Here is a 19,869-nt window from a genome sequence, read left to right on the forward strand (position 1 = left end):
ACCCAATCATGATACTACAACCTGATACCAATGAACCTGTTTATGTTCCAAACAAGTGTTTTTGGAGCATTGCACATCTTTCCCAGTCTTTAGTTGCTCCTCTCCCAACTTGTTCGAAACATGTTGCTGCATCAAATTCAGAATAAGCATGTATTTACAAAAATCAATGAAGCTGATGAGGTGAAACTTAAAAAAATATATTGTCTTTATACTGTTTTCAATAGAGTATATGTCAAAGAAGTATTAGGGAATAATCACATTCTGTTTTCTTTACGTTTTACACGGCGTCCCATCTTTTTTAGATTCAGGGCTGTATGCTGCAGAGAAAGGAGACGAAGGCCTCTCATCCACCTCAATGGCCGTGCATCTCATGTCCTCAAGGACACTCCGTAGGACCGTAGTCACGGACTCGTACGCTTTCTTTCCATCCTCTGAGTTATTTTCCATCTGTTCAAATGCAAACAAGACGCTCAAGTTGTTGAAACAAAACCAGTGATGAGGAGGATGTGAGATAAATTGCTGATCCCACATAGTTAGCTGTACTGGTTTTCTTACCCAGGTGAAAGCCTTGATAGTTCGATTCAGGAACGTGCTTTCAAGCTCTTCTGGTATTATCAGCATATTAGCCATACAGTCCAGTATGCACCTCAATGTTTCTTTAGGACCCTGGAAAGAGATGAACATCAAGATTAAACTTGTTCAGGCATTCATTATAATATTGCTGTCGTTTCAAATGTGAACCAGCACAATATGCGCTGACCTGGTCAAGTGTGTTCAGGACAGTTTGAGGATCAGTGTTGTTTGGGTTCAGGGCTTTGGCTTCCTGGATGGAGATGACTGGCTCTTTAAGCTGTTCCAGCCATGACCACATGAGCCCAGTGAGGATGAAGGGATCTCTCTCCATGCACAGCCTTTCCCAGCCGCCGCCTTGGTTCAGTTCTGCCTGCACACATTCGAGCAGCCGTGTTGGACCCTGTCTGCCTGCATGTGACTGAGGCAACTTATTCATTCTGTCAGCGGCTGCATGTAGAATTTACCAGTTACTGAGTGGAGGGTTTTTGTCCTTAATGCCTCATCAGAAAAGGTCATTTTGTTGTTGCAGAAAAAATGTATTTACCAATATGACCCTAACCCTAAACCTGTCATGTCAAGGGAAGGACAGCAACTTTCGGATAAGTCTGCTTGCAGTAATACCTTTGTTGTGGATGTAAATTGTCTCTCAGCTAACAAAACCAACATTTTATCTTAACATCAGTCTTTGTGGTGGACAAATTCAAGCATTTACATTATTTTTGATGCATTTCTACTTGAACGCCCTCCATTTCTATAAATTCCACCACATACATCGCTGCTATCGCTCACTTACCTGCCAGGCCAAGACTTTGCTCTTGTGCTCTTCTTCCCCATCAAGAAAAAGGTCCACTGCCAGGGCCTGTGCCACGAGCAGCCTCCTGGCGTCCAGGGACAGCTCTGACTGCAGGGTGATAAACGGCACCTCTGACTTCTCTGATTGCTCCTCTTTGTAAAGCTGAGACTTCATCCCATTCATGGCCATCTCCTCCCTCTGCTCTGCCTTCCACCTGGACAACGTGCTGCCCTTTTTGCTGACTTCATAGTTTCCCACGGACTCACTACGTTGGATGGTTTTCTGCTTCACCTTCTTCAGCAGGATGGATCCACCTTTTTGGTTTTCTGTGTTCTTGACTTGCCAAAGGGAGCCTGTTGAACCTTGTGAGATGTCAGACGCGTTGCTGTTGTAATGCTGACTCTGGGCTGCTCGGACGGCGGGCTTGGATGGGGAAACGGATATTTCATCATTACTCTGTGACAAGGAGCCGAGAGGTTGCGTGAGGAGGTTGAGCTGTGAGCCCAGTCGCTTCAAGTCGGACTCACTGTAGCTGAGACTTTTGCGATGGTAGAAGATGGGCGGCTCGTTGAAATGTCTTGGCAAGGTGGGCGTACCTGGTAAGCGTGGCTCCTTTGCAAATATCTCAGGGCCCATCTGTTCGATGATGCTGAGAGTCATCTCTATGTCATGAATATCAGGAGCCTCCAGAATGTCTTCCTCAATCACCTGTCGATTCTCTGCAATGTCCACCAGCAGCCTGCACACCAGCTGGACAATCTTTGGTAGGTGCCTCAGCTCCCTCCTCTCATTGCCATGCAGAATGTGTCTCTGGCGGTTCAGGTACTGGGACAGGGTGAGTGGGTTGTATCGAGGCTCAGCGCAGGAAAAGACGCTCCTCAAAGGGGCGAGGAACTGGACAAACTCTCTGACACAACGCAGCTGGCCCCGAGTCTGGATGGAATTGGGGCGTTTTGCACGTACATATAAAATAGCCTGGTTAGCAGTCATCCTGGTAGCATAGGCCAAGAAACTTGCTAACAGCACACCTGGAGGGAAGAAAGCAGTGGAGGAAGAAGTATTCAGAGCCTGTACTTCAGTAAAAGCATGCATTGTGCAGTGAAATCGTCCCTGTCAGTGTTTTGCCGTCACATATGAGCTAATTTTAACTATTTCATATACTGTTGGGTAGTTTAATCTACAGCAATGCATCATGTTCTATAAGATCATCATATGTTTGTAGTATCGGTGTCCTGTGAGAACCACGTTGCACCACCAGACAAAAGAAGAAACCCTTCGTTGTGCGTCAGATTGTGCAGATGAAGGATCAGACTGTTCTGAAAGGTCGGAGCGCTTTACGCAACATTCCTCACAAATCTACCTGTTCTTCCGAGACCAGCGTGGCAGTGGACTGCGATCTTTCCCTCCTGCAGTGCGAAGGCCATGACCTTCACCATGTCCAGAACAGTGGTGAGGTTGGCCACTCCGTAGTCACTCCAGCCAAAGTTATAGAAATAAACTGAAACGGCAAGATGTTTCCAGTTCAGCCTGAGCAACACCGAAGACTGCTCAAGACTGACTGCACACAGCACTTACTGTTGTTTTCCATAAAGACCTCTGGGCGGTATGAGAAGCCGCTCTCTGGCTCCAGAGGGTTTCCACAGCTGGCGTGCTCACCAGGTATCTGTAGGTTGATCACTGTTTTAATACCATTCCTTGACACAAACACACATGCACAAACAGAGACATGAGCACTTCATTACATCTCATGTCCTCATCTGCTGTGTGTTCTTAGTCAGGAAGCTGCTGAAAGACCTTGAAACAAAGTGGTGGATACCTTCTGAACTGATCAATGATGTTATACTTCTCAATGATTTCTGTTGAAGGTCGGGACATGGCGAGAAGATGATCAGTAACCCTGAAACAGCAGAAAAAAATAGTTAAAGGTAGTAATCCATAGAGTTTTCAGTGCAACTGCTGTAACATGACTTAAGAGAAAACATGTGACTGGAATAAATAATGTTGAAAACTGCTGTTTTGTTGTACTATCAGAGCTACTAAGGTGGAAAAGGCATGTGTACCAGGAGGAGTAGAGGCCTTTTATGGCCTGTTGGTCATCCCTCCAGTAACTTGGGTTGTCATACTTGCAGGCTTGACCTCCACAGCCGATTGAGCATTGCATATGTGCAGGGATTACATACCGTATAGCTTCTCCTACTATTGTGTACTTGGCCCTGGGGGCTCTGACTGGAGGGGAGAGAAAAGAAGACAAATCTGATATTACACAAAACATCTTTCATATAAGCAACTGACCTGTTTATTGTCTTCTATTCTGCTGCATTTGTTCTGTTGTTACATCGTAAAACTGTAGCTGGGAGCTATTATCTTAGAGTTTTCTGGGCAGAGCAAACAGGAAAAATACAATTAAAATCTAATGAGCAGTATCAATATCCTTAGAAACTACAGTGCAGCGCAGAGATTCCACCAAAAGTAGGTTGTTCTCTAACACCTGAACAATTAAGACCATCAGCGGTGAGGGTTCACTTAGAGGTGTCTAATCCTTGTCTGGCATTGCGAGTCTGTCATCAGAGCACTGCAGTAAAAATAGCCACTCTTCTGGAACATCTGACATCTGGCATTTTGACGTTGCATTTCGGTGAAGTAAAAAACTGCAATTGACTCGAAGTCTGACCAAACTCATTTTATTGAACTTACTGAATTCCATCAGAGCTCCACCTCTTGTCTTTGTTTGGCATGCCATAGGAAGAGTCAGGCTGACACCCACAGTCATAGCAGAGCCTGTATGCACATAAACGCACCTTATTACGGTATATTATACACTTTATCATATGCAACCTGTAAACAGCTGGTGCAGGAGGCCTTACCTTAAACCTGAAATACAAAGTTATAACCAATATGGGAAAGGGATCCCACAAACAACCAGCTTTGAATTGTATTATTTTGGGCTGTGTTTTTATATATGACAAGGTAAGTTAGAGGAACCACTGACAAATCAAAAGATCAACATCAAAAATCATATTCAGTCAAATGTAAAGCAGGCAATCCATCCGTACTTATCTTAGCTGGTAGTTTTACTTCAGTAGCTCACCACTGTACTAATACTGATAAGCTAACAAGGAAAAAATGCAACCAATCTAATCACTAATCCAACAAAAAATAAAATTAATTAAAAAAATGATTTACCTGTAGTAAGTGAGACAAAATGCTTGTAACCACCATCTCAGAACACAAAAGGTTCATAGCCGCTGTTGCCAGCATTTGTGACACTGACATTAACCTCCACAGCTCTGACGTCGTCGCTCCCTCTCCAGCTCTGTGGAAAGTCAATCCCGTGGCTTCGCTTGATTTGATTCGTCTCAGATTATCTCTGTGTTCTGGGGTGGGGCAGCGCAAGCACCCAGAGGATCCTGTGTGTTCCTTTGTGGAAAGCCATGCGCCTCGGCAGGACGGCAGGTCGAGAACAGGAATATATTATCTTCAAGAATGTGTGGAGAAGTCGTTGTGTTCTTTGTAATTACCTCCATGCACATATTGCTCCTGTCTGCGGCTCTGGGGGGAGTGCCGGGCTATTCCTGACTCCTCCTGGATTAGACTACTAATCTTATTACTGTACAGGTATAAAATAGAGCACCCACTCCTCAACAAAAACAAACTATATCTACATCACTTCTGCCTTCTGCTAGACTGATATCATATACAGTGATCTACAATAAAATTTGTCTGTTAATGTACATATTATAATGAATTAATAATCTGTTTGCTTGATCAAATTCATGTCGACCATTCGTCTGATTAATGATGTGTATGTTTATTATTATGAATGAGTACAAATAAACTTTGGATTTTTGTCCTGAGAGAGTTCAGAGGATTTCTGAGGTCAACGAAGTAAAACTCCTCTGCCCTGCTGCTACAAATAGTGGGACCTCGGTGACATAGCAAGTAGATAAAATCTGATTGGCTTACCTTGCACCTTGCTAAAGCTGGTTGCATTTAGGTTACAAGAAGAGATCAGTCTATGATGTAGAGCGTTTGGAGAGACTTCAAAGGCAGAAACTCTCTGGATTTATCTACAGCTTAATTCAGAATATGCTGATTGTGTGAGCAGAATGAAACTACCTGCTTTTGATGTCAGTGGTTTCACTTCGCTGCTGCCATATGATTCTGAACAAGAGTGAAGGCACAGTGCAAAAAAGAAAATCAGATTAAGACAACAGAAAACACAGTGACAGTTCACCAAACAAATCATGAGAGCAGAATTCATAACATCCAACTCCACTTCTGATGAGGCGTTATGCATAGGTGTAACTGCTCACATGAATAATGGCTCTGTTCCATTTACTAAGTGTCCTGGTAAGCAAAGCCAGTGAGCCAGCACACGTAATGTGATGGCTGTGTAACCTGCACACCAAAATGGAATCCAGCCATAATAGCCTGCTGTGACAAAGGTCTATAAAACATTGAGTATTGGGTAAGATACACTGCATTTCCCCACATAAAACAGTTATGCAATACAGGTCACAGTAAATTTACAAAGAAATAACTATAAATATCAATATTAACTTCTGGAAATTAGTTCTTTCATTTCATGTACCTCAAGTAAAGTAGGCCTAATAGACATGTATGACATAGGAAGGTGGTGAAAGGCATAATAACCTGTGCAATATCATAGCCCTTTATGGATAATATTAAAATTTTCAAAATATCCAACATGATCCAGCATGACTTTAGTATAACTGAGATCTTTTCATTTGTGGCCTCACTGGTAAAATGTGTGAATATCTTTATGTGTGAACAGGAATCATACAAAAAACTGCATGTCATTATTTTGTCCACTAGGTGGCAGCAGATATATATGTGGCAGCCACGATAGATCAGTTACACGGTACAGTTTTTCTTTCTTTTTTTTTTAAGCATATTTTTATTGGTCACATTTCAGATATTACATGACATTGCATATGGAAATATATATTTCAGTTGATCTCCCTGATAAATGATAATTTTGACAACGCCATGCAATAAACAATACTAATACAATTTAAAAAACAAAATAAAAAAGGCTTTATTACATTTCGGAAACAAGACCATGTCTTCTAATGTGGGTGTTGATGTATTCAAACTCTGTTCGTTATATTTTTGAAATAAACGGCTTAGACAGAGATTTCCGTGCTCCACATAGGCAAATAAACAAAGCCTAAAGGGAAATGAGTCCAGTTCCTGTCGTCGGCAGATCCTTTTCGAAGGCTTTATGTACTTGAAGTACAACATTTCCCGACAAGCAGTGCTGCCCTTGTAGGAGTTATCCCAGCTGGTTGCGTAGTTGCTTCGCATTTCAGCAAACGAGCCATTCAGCTGTTCCAAACAAGCCGGTGTTGATAACGTGAACATACCGGAAGTACATTGATTTTTCTTTCAAAATAAAATAGTAGCCCGCTGACATTCTAGGAAATTACCATTGGTATTTCACACTCTATATAATATTTCCCCAAGGTTTTTTATTCTAGTTTCAGTGCGTGAACAAAGAGAAATAAAAGTGCAACCACACGTGATCTGAAGAGTATTTTCTCCGACGATGGTTTTTATTTTGAAAGTAAGAACCAGAAGTTGTATATCCGTTTTTTTTCTCTTGGCAGTTGGTACTCCTGCTCCGGCGCTATCGCTCCGACAAGCCGGGGGGAGAGGAGAAGGAAACGCAGGAGCTCAACGATGGAGCATTTTTAAGAGATAACGACGAGCTCCCCCGTCGTAGAAAATCGAACAGAGAAATCTACATGACCAAAGAAGCAAGACCGGCAACGAGAAACGCAAACGTAACAATCATGCAATTTAAATACAGACGAATTTAAGCAACCGCTTCTTCTTCAAGGTTACACCTCTTGAAGACGCCCCAGCATCCCCGTTGTCGCAGATCAGCTGGCCGCGCGTTGGTTGATCGTCACCGGTACCGACCATGTCCGTGGAAGAGCAGGGCTATCCCGACGCGATGCTGCTGCTGGAAGCCGGCCCGGAGTGGATGCGGGCCGAGATCGAGCGTCTCTCCCGGGAGCTGGGCGAGACCACGAACGAGAAGATCCAGGCGGCGGAGTACGGGCTGGCGGTGCTGGAGGAGAAGCAGCAGCTCAAACAGCAATACGATGACCTGGAGATCGAGTACGAGGCCGTCAGGCAGGAGCTCGACCAGCTGAAAGAGGTAGGCTTTATTTTAAAATCACGCAATATACCTGAGACAGAGTAACAATATAATCTGGTATGTATCGCAGCGACTAAAACCATTTATTTTGGGGCGTATACCCAGGTGTTACACTAAAAAATGGGTTTTTATTGACACTGACATTTATATGCTTTTATAGTTCACATAAGGACTTGGTTTGCTGGGACACTGCTGCAGGTATCAGCCATGAAATAGCGGCTTCATCCTACAAGGTCAAAACTGCAGGATGAGGAGGGGATGCTTCCTCTGTAGGCTGCTCCACACCCCACCCCCCTCCTCATTCAGGTTGTCCCCCGTTGCACTGCCACCTTTATTTATTCATGCAGCTCTTATGGCCCCGTCTTTAAGACATTTCTGTCTGGCTCACAGCTAGCCCAGGCCTGGTGTAGTTCCACCCCCGCGCCTGTAATGTCTTAATCTTGAGGTATGACCATTATTGCAGGCAGTGATCTGCAGTGCTTTGCTGTGCATGTTTGATTTGGCACATAAGAAGCAAATCTGACTCCTTCATCTGTATCCTGTGTTTGTATTTGATTTAAATCTGTTCTTCGGGCACATTTTAACTTTTTAAATTGGATTTAAATGTTGAGACCACATTCATAACCAACACTTTTAGATGTTTGATAGGTTTTAGATATGTTGCCGAAGGGGCTCCCAGCTCCTTGGGCCCTCCTCTGCGAACAAGAATTACTAGTTTAGTTGAAAGGGGCGGGAGTAGGTTTGAATTTTTAAACTTCCCGCTCAGAAGAGAGAGGGATGAGCAACATGCGGAGGAAGGCAAACGAGTTACGACCCTTCGGGAATGGAAAGAATGTTGAGAGTGGCGGTTCAAGCTGGCCCGGAGAGTCAGATAAAGGATGTGTCTGTTTTTCTCAACAGTGGCCGGACTTATTCTCGACTGCTGTATCACGCTGTGTCCAGTTTTTCTTCGCCAGAGCAGCAGTTTCTCACTGTCCCGTGATTTAGGAGAGACATACGGCAGACTGTCCCGCCAACGCCTGCAGCCTGTGCCCACAAGTAGTCATGGAAAAAAAAAAAAGCAGTTTCCCACTTTGACGCAGGGTTATTCATGGTTTCTCACATCCTCCTTTGAGATGTGGGTCCTTCCTGTGTCGTCCCACTAGGCCAGACAACCAATAGCTGATAAAGCTGGCTTCATGGTAAACCCCTTATCGCCTTGCCAGAAACCTGCTCAGTTCTCCCTTCGGTTGTTGTGCGTTTCAGCAGAGAGATGCATACAGAGAGGGTTCTCAGCGCTCTGCTTCTCCCTCCTCTCTGTCCGTCTTCCAGCGGCCCTCTCGCTCGTCGTCGTTATTGCTGAAAGGAGGGGGGGGGGGGGGGGGGGTCCTCGGGGCTGTCTCAGCAGCTCCTGCTCTGTTTCCCATGCATGTCTTTGGCAAGAAGGCCCAGCTCTGCCACAGAGGAATGACAAGCAAAAAGCTCTGAATAGAAGAGACAGTCGGAAAACGTTCTAAAAGAGTAACCATGACAGCAAACTAAGGCAAATAAAAAGAGTGGGGACACTTGGGGTTTTTTTTCTGAATTTGCAAGCTGAAGTCTTATTTTTATAAAGAAGCTCTCATTGTGACTCTTGGGCTGATCTGTCTTTCTGTCTCATCCTGGAACACAAACATCCATCTGTGTGGGCAATAAACTCGATTGTTTGCTCAAAGCTGTGGCCGAGGGCCTTTCTTTTGCCTCAGCGTCGGGTCATACTGAGCAGATCACAGTTCAGATGACCATAAAGTCCATAGTTATGTTCTTTTATCCCCCCCCGCCCAACCCCCCAGCACAGCCTCTGTATGAAGGCCAGAGGTGATGCTATCATGAGAGAAATGCAAACACATTCTTCTGCGCTTCCTCTTTATTGTCTGAAAAGGAGCAGTAGGTAGCGGGGGAGCAAACACAAGATAAGCTACTGTCACAACTGGGGACAGCATGAAAGCTCATCTCAGCGGCTGCTTTCCACTCAAAATCCAAACATGCAATTCAAGGTGTCGCTGAAAAGACAAACGTCATATCAGTCAGCCTGGCAGTCCTTTGTATGCCCTGATTTGTGGGACGTTTTGGGGGGGGGGGGGGGGGGGGTGTCAAATTGACCAGTGTGGCTTTGTCTGCAGCTGTTACAGAAGCACATAAGGCAGTTAGTTCTTATGTCAGGTTTAAATTCCATCTTCTCTTTAGCACACAATTGCTATTTGCACTGATGGCGACCATGTTTGGACGTCATTCTCATTTCGAGGACCTAGACAGACTGGAATAGATTGTCTGCGAGATTTACGGAGCAGCTGAACACTGGATCCTCTCCAGTGACCGTAAACCTCTCTTCAAACTTGCTGGTATGCACAAATACAGTACAAAAGAAAACAGCTCGAGTGTATGTATATTGGTGATGATTTAAATGCCCAGATCCAACTCTTTTGTCTCATGCTGGACGTAAACAGCCAATCAGAAATCATCATGACAGCGAGCAAACTCCCCATACCCCTGCACAGGGCACTAATGTTCACACTGAAACACACCCCCGCATAAACGCTGCTCCGTAGGCAGGAAGATGGCCGCTGTTGCTTAGTAACGGCACAGCTCCGTTCCTTAATTTGAGCAGCGGCGCTGCTTCCTCAGCAGGTGCTGCTTTCTGAGTGAGTTTGGGGGTGACTGCAGAGAGATCATCTCACGGCTGGCTGTAATGGTGCACATACGCATGGTAATTGGCTAGAAGTGAGCATGCATTGGTTAATGATATTCATAGGACGTTCCTATCTGTTCTCTGATAAAGCTATCATATGTATGTATAGTATATCTTCTGGTTTACCATTGGCACACCAGTATCAGCCACCCCCTGCTTTTCCCTTGTCTCCCAATTATTTGTGCACTGCCATTTGTCACTAGGGATATGCTGCTATGTTGAAGTTGATGCCTCCTTGTCCTTTTCCAAATTCTCCCTCATTCAGGAGATAAAGCACTAAGTTCTGAGGACATCTACAGTAACACACAGCTAAGACTTGCCTTGCTCATGCATTGCTTTGCGATTACACAACTTTTCCTCAAGGAAATTTTTGGCACACTGTAATATATCATAGGTCAACAAGTGATTTCTACATAGTAATTCTTGAAAGAGTGCTCTGATTAAGGCACCCTTGCATGCCAGTGAAGATATGATAGAGCCATGTGGACTTTTACCCAGTTATCATGCAGATTACAGAGTACAGGCTCAGTCACAAGGTAAAGTAGATAAAGACATTATACTCCACTGTACACAGCAGCGTAAGAGCATGGGGTGGTGCTCCCGTAGCTGGTGTTGATATTCTTAAGGTAAGCCACTCACGGATGACATCGTGTGCCACACCTCCAGCTGTTAATGCAGTTCTGAGGGACGTGACGACTCCTGTATGTATATATATGGACTGGCAAGGCTTTGGTATCTGTGGTGGGCTCGATGTTAACCCCCTCAGACTTTTATAGGTTTGTGAATGCACTGAGATGGAACACAGTGGCCACAAATGTCGTCTTTTACCCTAAGACAACAGACCCACAGAGCATCCCACAGTCCTTGCTTTTTATTTTTTTCCGATGCTGGTTCTTTCTTTTTCTATAGACTCATAGACAATGGTTCTTTAACAAAAGCCTGGAGCTCCTCGGGTCCTTGTTGCACTGCGGCGACTCTCAGAGATCACGCTGAAGTCATTTAGCCACACACAGACCCTGTTCCTGCCCTGCAACTCTTCCATTGACGTTGCGGCAGCTGCGTACAGCGTTGTGGAATTCAGCCAGACAATCAGAGCCCTAAATATTGTTAAGCTCAGTAAAACCTGGGTTCTCTGTGCTCTGTTCACCAGCCCTTTGTGTGTTTGAGCCAACTGGGGTTAACAGGTCTTGGGTGTCACAAACGAAGAGAGGGTTAAATGCCAGCAGAACACAGTGTATGACAAAGGACAGATTGAGAGAGGCCGGCCCATTGTGGTTACATTTGAAAGGATTGGTCACTTTTGTCCCTTTTGAAATGGCAGATCACTAAAGGATATATCCCAATGTCCTTAAACAAAGATATCTGGTGCGACTCCAAGCCCTTTCTGTAGTGTTAAATGGGTTGGATGCTGATTGGACGTCAGTAGAAAATACGAGGAGGACACAAAACCCATCTGGTGCCTTATATGAAGAGTCGTAAATAAAGTCAGCCTCGTCATTGGATTGCCACATCAAGCTGTGTTTCATCCACAGCTGCTGATGTCTCACTCTCATAATCTTTCCTCTTTTTTTCTCACTTACTTCAACCGTTCTTGTAGCTTATCGCAACCTTCCAAGTCTTCCTTCTAGCCCATTCAAGACACCGCGCTCAATCATCTTATTTCAACGGGCTTTCAATCTGCGTTCAGCAAGAGTTTTCTCTCTACCTGTGACCTAGCACATGCGAAACCTTTCAGCATTGTGTTGGGTTGTTCTGATCGGCCTTTTTATCCACAGTGTCTCTTGCTGGACGGCGAGTCTGCAGTTAAGGGGTAATCTTTTCTAAATGGCACTAAATAAAGTCCCAAATCCCCTACCCTGTGCGCCTAAGAGGATGAATCCCAGCCGCTATGCACAGGGCTTACGGAGGTCTGGGAGTCTGCCAGGCCCAGTCACACTCGCCAGCCTCCATAGCCGGGGGCACGTAGGTGCATTTTGGGGTAAAGGCTGCACAGAGGCTGTCAGGTGCTCTTGGGAACATGCCCTGTTCTCCTTATCCTGGCCCAGTAGCCTACTCTAATGGCTGCCAATCCTAGCAGTCTGTTGTCTGAGTGCTGTCAGGCCTGAAACTCTGCTATGGGACTCTCAGCCTCAATAAGCATGTGCAAATTATTGTAAAGAACTCCCACACGATAATTTCGTGAAGATATCTCCGGTGGAAAATTTGACCAAACGTCCAGACCGACAAGATCCGCTCACATCCGCACGGGCTAATGTTGCCTTCTGTGTCACAGAAGGACGACCATATGGTATTGCAAAGTGATGAAAGAGTCATTCCGCCCAGTTTTAGGTAAAATGGCCCGCTGCTAATCCGTAATGATTTTAAGGGCTTTTGTCCTTAACTCTGATAAACAAAATGCCGCCAGCAGCCGTCCACAGTTCAAGCAGAGGCCACTCCGGAGCATTAGCAGAGGGCTGTTCGAGTGTTGCAGGTCTCAGTGGGTGAATTGTTTGGGTTGCTGGGAATGTTTCTGGCTCCATGTGTAAAGAGTGGAGTGTTTGCGCAGGGTGTTTGAATGAAAATAATCATGTTTCTAAAGTATTGCATCAGCACAGGGCGGTGTACAATGAGCATGTGTTCAGTATTGTTGGTGTGTAACAGTTTGTTGGCTGTTTACGTGACTGAAGGTCCTCAGTCAAGCTTAGATCAGGTTTCCCCTCAAGCCTCCTGGAAGTTGTTCAGGGCTACTGATAGAAGAGTATAGCACTGTGACTGCTCAAAGGGGTATTGTACAATCTGATTTTTTGCCTGCGTCATCAGGTCAGACTCCTGCCTTCTGGATGCAGTAAATATTAAGTTATTAGGTAATCATGATAAAGTGTCTCCATAAAGTTTAACCCAAATGCAGTTGAGCAGCAATGAAGCAAATGATTTTCATTTGGGTTTTTGCTATGCTTGATCCCCCAATATGTAAAGCCTACAGTTACTGTTACTACAAATGGCTAATTTTATGCCTTTTGCAAAACTCTACTATATAAAAAAATCTTTAAAAACATCCACAGAAGTCAAAAATGCATGTAGAGAAGCGGTATGGCAGCCCAGCACGTTCATGATTCCACCGGTGTAATCCAATTACTGAAGACTAGGGCCAGATCAGACACGAGTTCAGGCTAAAAGCAGAGGATGAGGTCATAGTAATGGCTGCATGCCTCCGACAATACAACGTGGTTCACTCAAGCAATAGGCCAGTCTCCGGTTTCCCTTCTCCTACACTACACAGCGACTCTAAACTCTTCCAAATCTGTGCACAAAGGAGCCAGTGTGCATGCACGTGATCGAGCTGGATGTGTGTGTGTGAAACAAAGTGGTTACTCATCCCATCTCCCCTACATGTCCAGTTGTCTTTATTGTGCAGTTTCATTGTCTCTCTCGCATCCCATTTTCACCAAATCATCAAACCTAAACCAACCTGTACTGTATGTACTTACTGAACTTTACTTTTAGCTCCACAGAGAGATGATTTTTGGTATTCATTGTGTTATTTTTGTCTGACATTGATTCACATTATTTTTGGTGTATTTATGGCTATGGTCTGCACTGGAAAAAAAAAACACAAGCCTGTGTGTTAGGTAAGTTTGCTCCACAGTAACACTACCCTGCTGTGTACAAGATACCACCTTACATAATACGTGTGATGGATACTGTATTTTTCTGTAGAAGCACATCGTCCAGTTAGCTCGAGGCCTATGAGCTGCTGTTCACTTAAGGTCAACCTAACCAGTCAAAGGTAGGGCCATATTTGTATTGAGACACAGGTGTCTTATATAAGCAGATGAATCAGCCGGGCATGTGGGTAGAGCGTAAGTTTGTGGCTGACAGTCTCAGAATGAAGTCTGTGGGGGCTGCGTCAGATTGCCCACGAACCGTCCTTATCTTCTCTGCCACAGCAACATGATCGACGCAGAACGGCACCCTCATATAAAATATGCCAAAGGCCTCGCCAGAATTCTTGTTTATGGCTTTGTGTTTGGATAATAAATCTCAGTTGTGGCTGTCCCATAACCATAAGGAGTCCAAGTAAAGCTCTTCTCCATCAAATCTTTCTTCTTCCTTCTTCCTTCTATTGAAATGAAGTCACTACTCACATCCCCTGCCCCCCTGCCCTGCATCCTGTTTACTCGGGAGCGGTCTGGCTTTTTATAGAGGATAGGAAGCATATGAAATATGGCTCTCGGATATCTTTTTAGTGGATCAGAGGAAATGGCCATGTGAGGTTCATCGGTCACCTGTGTTCAACAAAGGAACAACAAGGAAGAAGGCTCAACAATCCAGTTTCTGTGCTTTCCTTCGCTGCTGCTTTAACATCAACACTCATTATGCTGCATTTCCTTACAGAAACTTCAGCGTCTGTATAGAGTCATCTCGCTTTTTGTACAGTCATCAGCAGACTTAACTAACATCCCAAATGCACTGGGAGCTTCTTCAAATGGTTAATTTGTAAGTTTCCACCAGCAATCTGATCTTATTTCATCTTGTGACTTTGACACACGCGGAGTATATTGAGGTTTTCTCCTCGGGGTGTTTTTAACCTCTTGAGTTTCAGGCAGCACCCCAGACACAAAAGACGTGACGGGCGTGCAACACTCACACTTATTAGCATATACGAAGAGCAGGAATACACTTATGGTAGCTATAAGTGGACAGATGGTGGGTGCCCCAACCCCACCCCTAGATATATACACACACACATGCACGCATATCTGAAGGGCATGACGCGCCCCACCCATATCCTCCAACTAAGGAGAAGTTTTGTTGTGCAGCGTCCTCGCTGCAGTTTGTCCCAGTGCGTCCTGTGGTTTGGTGCAGTATGAAGAGATCAGGGATGAGATGTAGACAGATAGTGTTCTCTGGCACACCCCTCTCCGGTTCCTCTGAAATTCTACATGGTCCACTCATCTCAATTATCTCCTGACTGGCAGAGCAGCGCCTCCCGTCTCACCTAAATTAATTAAACCAACAGGCAAATTCTGAGACGCACCTCCCCGTTTTAATAGGCCATCTCTCCAAACATTAGCAAACCCAGTTTCAAAGGGTTGTCCCTTCGCCTTGGAGGTCCTTTTAACTTCAGCACCACAGTGCAATCACACAACAGCGGCATGTCTACATTCCTACCACACTCCATACCCGCCACCCTCCTCTTCCTTCCCCAGGCTCCTATTGTAAATAGGCTAGTGGGGCTGGGTCCCCCTGTCGCTGTGTGTCCTACCCGAGTCTCATGGAGGCCACGCTTTGAAACCCTCAGGCGTGGTTGAACACGGGAGAGAGAGGGAGGAACTGGGAATAGAAAAGGGGTGAAAAGGAGGGGAGATAAGAAGACAGAGTTGTATAGTCGGGCAGGGGGCTGCCTGTACAGCAATAACAACATTAGAGTTTGGGCCTGCAGAGAGCAGGGAGAGGAGGGGTTTTAATTGGATGTGTGCCAGCCTCTCAGGGGTCCTTGAGAAATGTTGATAGCAGACAAAAAAGGGAGAGATGTTTCCTGTGGGAACCAGCTCACTCTTTTAGATGGGAGAAGAATAGGGATTCCTCCGTCAGCTGGCTTGATGAGTTTAAAGTGCCGGGACTTTAAATGGAGAATAACCAGCTGTCTTTTTTTTTTCCTTTTGAACAAACATAGCTTAATAAATATGTATCTTATGAAAGCGCAGTAGGCTGTTTTCCAGCATTTGTTTAGCGTTGACTTAAGGGCATTTTGTTCTGGTTTATCTTTCATCTTTTTTTTATTATTTAACTTGAATGCTCCGTTGTTAGAAAGGGGTTTAGGTATTGTAGAGTGGAGCAAGTATGTTTTGATCACGGAATAAAAGAACTTACTGTTTCATGCAAATCAAACACAGTTGTTTGTCTGCTGTGCTCAGACACTGTATTAACCTTGAGTACTTTATTTGCACACAGATAGGATCGATTCTATGCACAGCGGTGGTGAGGCTCCTGAGCCCCCCACCTCATTCTTTACACACTGCCTCACATGGAGGGTTTGCCACTGTGACCCAAGGTTTAACCTCACCAGCAGAGAGAATGTGCATGCACCCAGTCACATACAGGATTTAATTACTTCAAATGGGGAAGGGAGGCCATTAGTCTCTCTCTGGCCGGGAGGAAGGGCAGGACCTGCCCAAGAGACCGTCCTCTGGGTTTGGGAGGGTGAGTGGAGAGATAGGAGAGGGCAGTTAGGGAGATAGCTGAAGCCTTCTCTTGGGGTGGAGTGGAACAGGAGTGATGAATAGTTGCATTCAAGTGGCAACACACGGAGCGCCTTAGATGGAAAGGAAGATGGCAAAATCGAGTTTCTGCAGCCCCTCCCCCATCCTGCCAATGCTTCAGACTGATTGATTAGGCGCGTCTCGGCCCTAATGGGGTGTCGGATGATGAGGGGAAATGCATTAGGGTCCCAAATATGGCATTCATCTAATGAATGATTATTGGTAAGGTTACACGGCGGCAGGCTGAGGGGTTGAAAAGAAACCCATCAACACGAACTGTGACAAACACACGAACGGATTCGATGTCTGCTTCACCCTCCTGCCTTCTGCAAAGCTGACCTTGTACTCTGACAGGAAATGTTATCATATGTGTGTGTGAGTGAGTGTGTGTGGATATGAGTTCATATATGTGTGTATGTGTGTGTGTGAGAGAGTTTACAAATGTATGCAAATATGTGAATGTGTGTGTGTGTGTGTGTGTGTGTGTGTGTGTGTGTGTGTGTGTGTGTGTGTGTGTGTGTGTGTGTGTGTGTGTGTGTGTCTGTGTGTGTGTGTGTCTGTGTGTGTGCGCACGCGTGCCCCTGGCCCCACCTGCTCTCCTCTTCTGTCATGTATGTCAGTAACAAGAGGCCATTCAGCTGTGCAAATCATGTGTAAGGGGTTCCACGGGGAGCAGTGGCTTTTGGGAAATATGCTGAAATACACTCTTAATAGAGAGCCAATCTGATTCACCAGATTCACCAGTTTGCTTACAATGATACAAGCTTGGCCAAATAGCAAAGAGCAAAAACAAAAATACCTCAAAGCGGCCTCAGACCTCAGCATGTTCTTGTGCAAACAAGCCTCACATGGGATGCTGGTGAGGACCGCTGCCAGGGAAAGAGGGAGGGGAGCAAGCTGTGCTAGGCCGGGCCCTGAAACAGCCATCTGTGGCGATGGCGCTCTCCTGCCCTGCCTCTACTGACCGCCTCTCGCTCTGTCACTGTAATTGGCGTGGTAACCATGACGACCACTGTTCCCCTGGGGTGCCGGCGCGTGGACCTGGGATATCTCATCCGGATGCAGAGTGTCGGGCAGAAAGGGGAACCGACCAGCTGACTACAGGCAGGCGCAGATAAGGCTGCCTTTTGCATTGCAAATGGTTGAGGGTTGTGAATGCCCAGAGCTGGTATGGAACAGTGCCATGATACGATGATAAAGGACCCAGACTCCAGCCCAGACGCCGATATGGTGGTGCAATATATCAGGCCTATTGAATCCCTCCTGTCCCTTGAGAGACTGGCTTTTCCCTCCGTTCTGTGGCAGATTTAACAGCTGAACAATAGACCCAATAAACAGCCAGGGATAAACAGATGCTTCCCTGTGATTAATTGACTGCTAAGCTTAAATGCTGAAGACAAAAGTCAAATTTAAAACCGTGCGGTTCATCTCTCCCGTTGCGCAAGACAGAATTTTCATTGTGCCACAGAAGAGAGAAACAGTAACCCGAGTCAAGACGAAGCTTCTCAGGAAACACTTAACCCCACCGAAATCTGTTTTTTCTCTAAATGTTGACAGTGGAGGGTGGTTTGTTTTTGGGCTCGGCTTGTGTTTCACTCATGAGTGGAGTGAAAATCGTTTCTCATGACACGACCAATTCTGTAGTCTGTAAAAACTACCTTCACCTTATAGATCATGAACACTGAAGGGCAGATGAACTGCTCAGACCCAGGCTCTTGAGCTCACTGCTCGGGCTGTAATGACTGTTTTGACCCTGTGATAACACAGGAGCAAGTCCGTGAGCACACACATCATGGAGGATCCAGCAGGGCACAGACAGTGTAATGGCAGCGTGCTGCTTGATTGTCCTCCTTTTGCAGGTGTTTCACCTTTGAGAAAGGACGTATATTTCCTCTGAGCTCCCATCGCTGCAGACGTACGATGAATATAGATCAGCAGCGCGTCTGAACACGGAGCCTGATATGACCAGAGACTAACTTCACACAGAATCTCAAATGCGGACTTCGGATTAGTGGCCCATGCGAAGTTGGAATAAAATATGAGATGTAGTTTTCCCCAGCCGGATCTGATGAAAGCACCATCTTGCACTTAATCATTACACCCTGATGTAAGCAGGGAGAATTTATGTCGAGATTTTGTATCAGTGAGCTCCTGCAGGCCAATTAGGCGATTCTGATGTTTTTTTATGGTTGAAGGCGACTTCTTCAGTGAGGCGTGTAAAGGGCCTCATGAGTCTGATTAGTGCAGCGCTTGTACTCAGAGACCTCTGCGTGTGTGTGTGTGCATGTGCATGTGTATGCTTGAAATGCAAGTGTCTCCCTTCTCCCTAACGGCTCCATCCCCACTGGCGTCCTCTCTTTCTCTGTCCTGCCCTGCAACTCCACAATCTGGCAAAGCTTTGCGGTCGTTTCCAGGAGGTTCACGCCCTTCAAGTCTCATGATGAGAGGGTAACGCTCAGCCAGTCGACTTGAGGCTAAATAATTTCTTTTCAAGGAAATATGTGTCTCCTAAACACACGTGTGAGTGTGTGTCTCTACCCTCGGCTTTTTTATATCCTCAGCAGTGTGTTCCTTTGCCGTGGGCATGCGGTGCATCCCCTGTATGTGTTGACAACATGAGTTGCATGCGGTGTTGCCGGAACCCCTATGAGGCTTTGAACATTCACCTCCTCCCCTTTCTATCTATCTATCTCAGAGGGGAGAGCAAGCCTGAACAAGGCTGGGGTACCAGGTGCTGCAGTATGGCTGACTGCAGGGCACACCAGGAAAATTGGAAATAGGTGTGTGTGCGCGCATGTGTGTGTGTTGAGTGTGTAAAATTGCCCAGGCCTGTGTGCGAATAATAGCCCAACGGCTCTGTGCTATGCAGTGAATCAATGTGGCTCTGTGCCAGGCAACAACTAATATCTCTGCCTCCCTCATTCGCATGTCTCTCACCCTCCTTCCTCCTTCTGCTCGGCACACATGACACCTCGCATACTGTTAAACATGACAGTTTCTTCTACATGTCCAAGAGTTTCTCCTCTTATACTTTTGCCACAAAAAATCCCTGTTGAGGATGTGTTGAGAGGCTTTCATGAAAGCAGGAAGTGGATAATTCAAACCAGTGGAGAGCCAATCATAACCTCCACGGATTTGTCAAGAGCAGAAAATGAATCTCTGTCTTCTCCATTTCCGTCCCATCCCCACCGAAGAGTGAAGTCTGAGGTAAATAATTAGCTTCTCTGTTAGTCATTAAAGCGAGTGTCATTGGTTTTGGCATACCGTGCGCTAATCAGCAACAGCGCTCTCAGTAAAGTGAGTTAACTAAAACAAGCAGACTCTGTCACGTGATGCAGTTTTCAGCTCGCGCAGAAACATGTGTATA

The 19,869-nt window shown here is 45.6% G+C and overlaps 2 protein-coding genes across 5 annotated transcripts in view; one reads left to right on the plus strand and one right to left on the minus strand.

The window, feature by feature from the left end:
• Window positions 1-202: 202 nt before the first annotated feature.
• Window positions 203-4,664, minus strand: ptpdc1b (protein tyrosine phosphatase domain containing 1b). Its single transcript, XM_070968989.1, has 10 exons — window positions 4,550-4,664; window positions 4,061-4,144; window positions 3,427-3,592; window positions 3,183-3,263; window positions 2,942-3,060; window positions 2,727-2,864; window positions 1,367-2,394; window positions 761-943; window positions 556-666; window positions 203-447 (listed from the first exon to the last, which is right to left on the minus strand). Exons 2-10 carry the CDS (start codon window positions 4,134-4,136, stop codon window positions 271-273), a joined length of 2,079 nt encoding a protein of 692 aa, XP_070825090.1. The 5' UTR covers window positions 4,137-4,144; window positions 4,550-4,664; the 3' UTR covers window positions 203-270.
• Window positions 4,665-6,994: 2,330 nt separating this feature from the next.
• Window positions 6,995-19,869, plus strand: part of LOC139335581 (protein bicaudal D homolog 2-like) — a 42,642-nt gene continuing 29,767 nt past the window's right edge. For 2 of the 4 annotated variants that reach the window (XM_070969245.1, XM_070969243.1), the window contains exon 1: window positions 7,027-7,553. In XM_070969245.1, the coding sequence (XP_070825346.1) occupies window positions 7,314-7,553 (240 nt within the window). In that variant the 5' untranslated portion in view covers window positions 7,027-7,313. Of the gene's footprint in view, window positions 7,554-19,869 lie in introns of all 4 variants that reach the window. The other 2 variants (XM_070969244.1, XM_070969242.1) reach the window with 2 other exon arrangements.

This window comes from Chaetodon trifascialis, chromosome 8 (genome assembly GCF_039877785.1).
Source record: "Chaetodon trifascialis isolate fChaTrf1 chromosome 8, fChaTrf1.hap1, whole genome shotgun sequence".
NCBI classification, from domain to species: Eukaryota; Metazoa; Chordata; class Actinopteri; order Chaetodontiformes; family Chaetodontidae; genus Chaetodon; species Chaetodon trifascialis.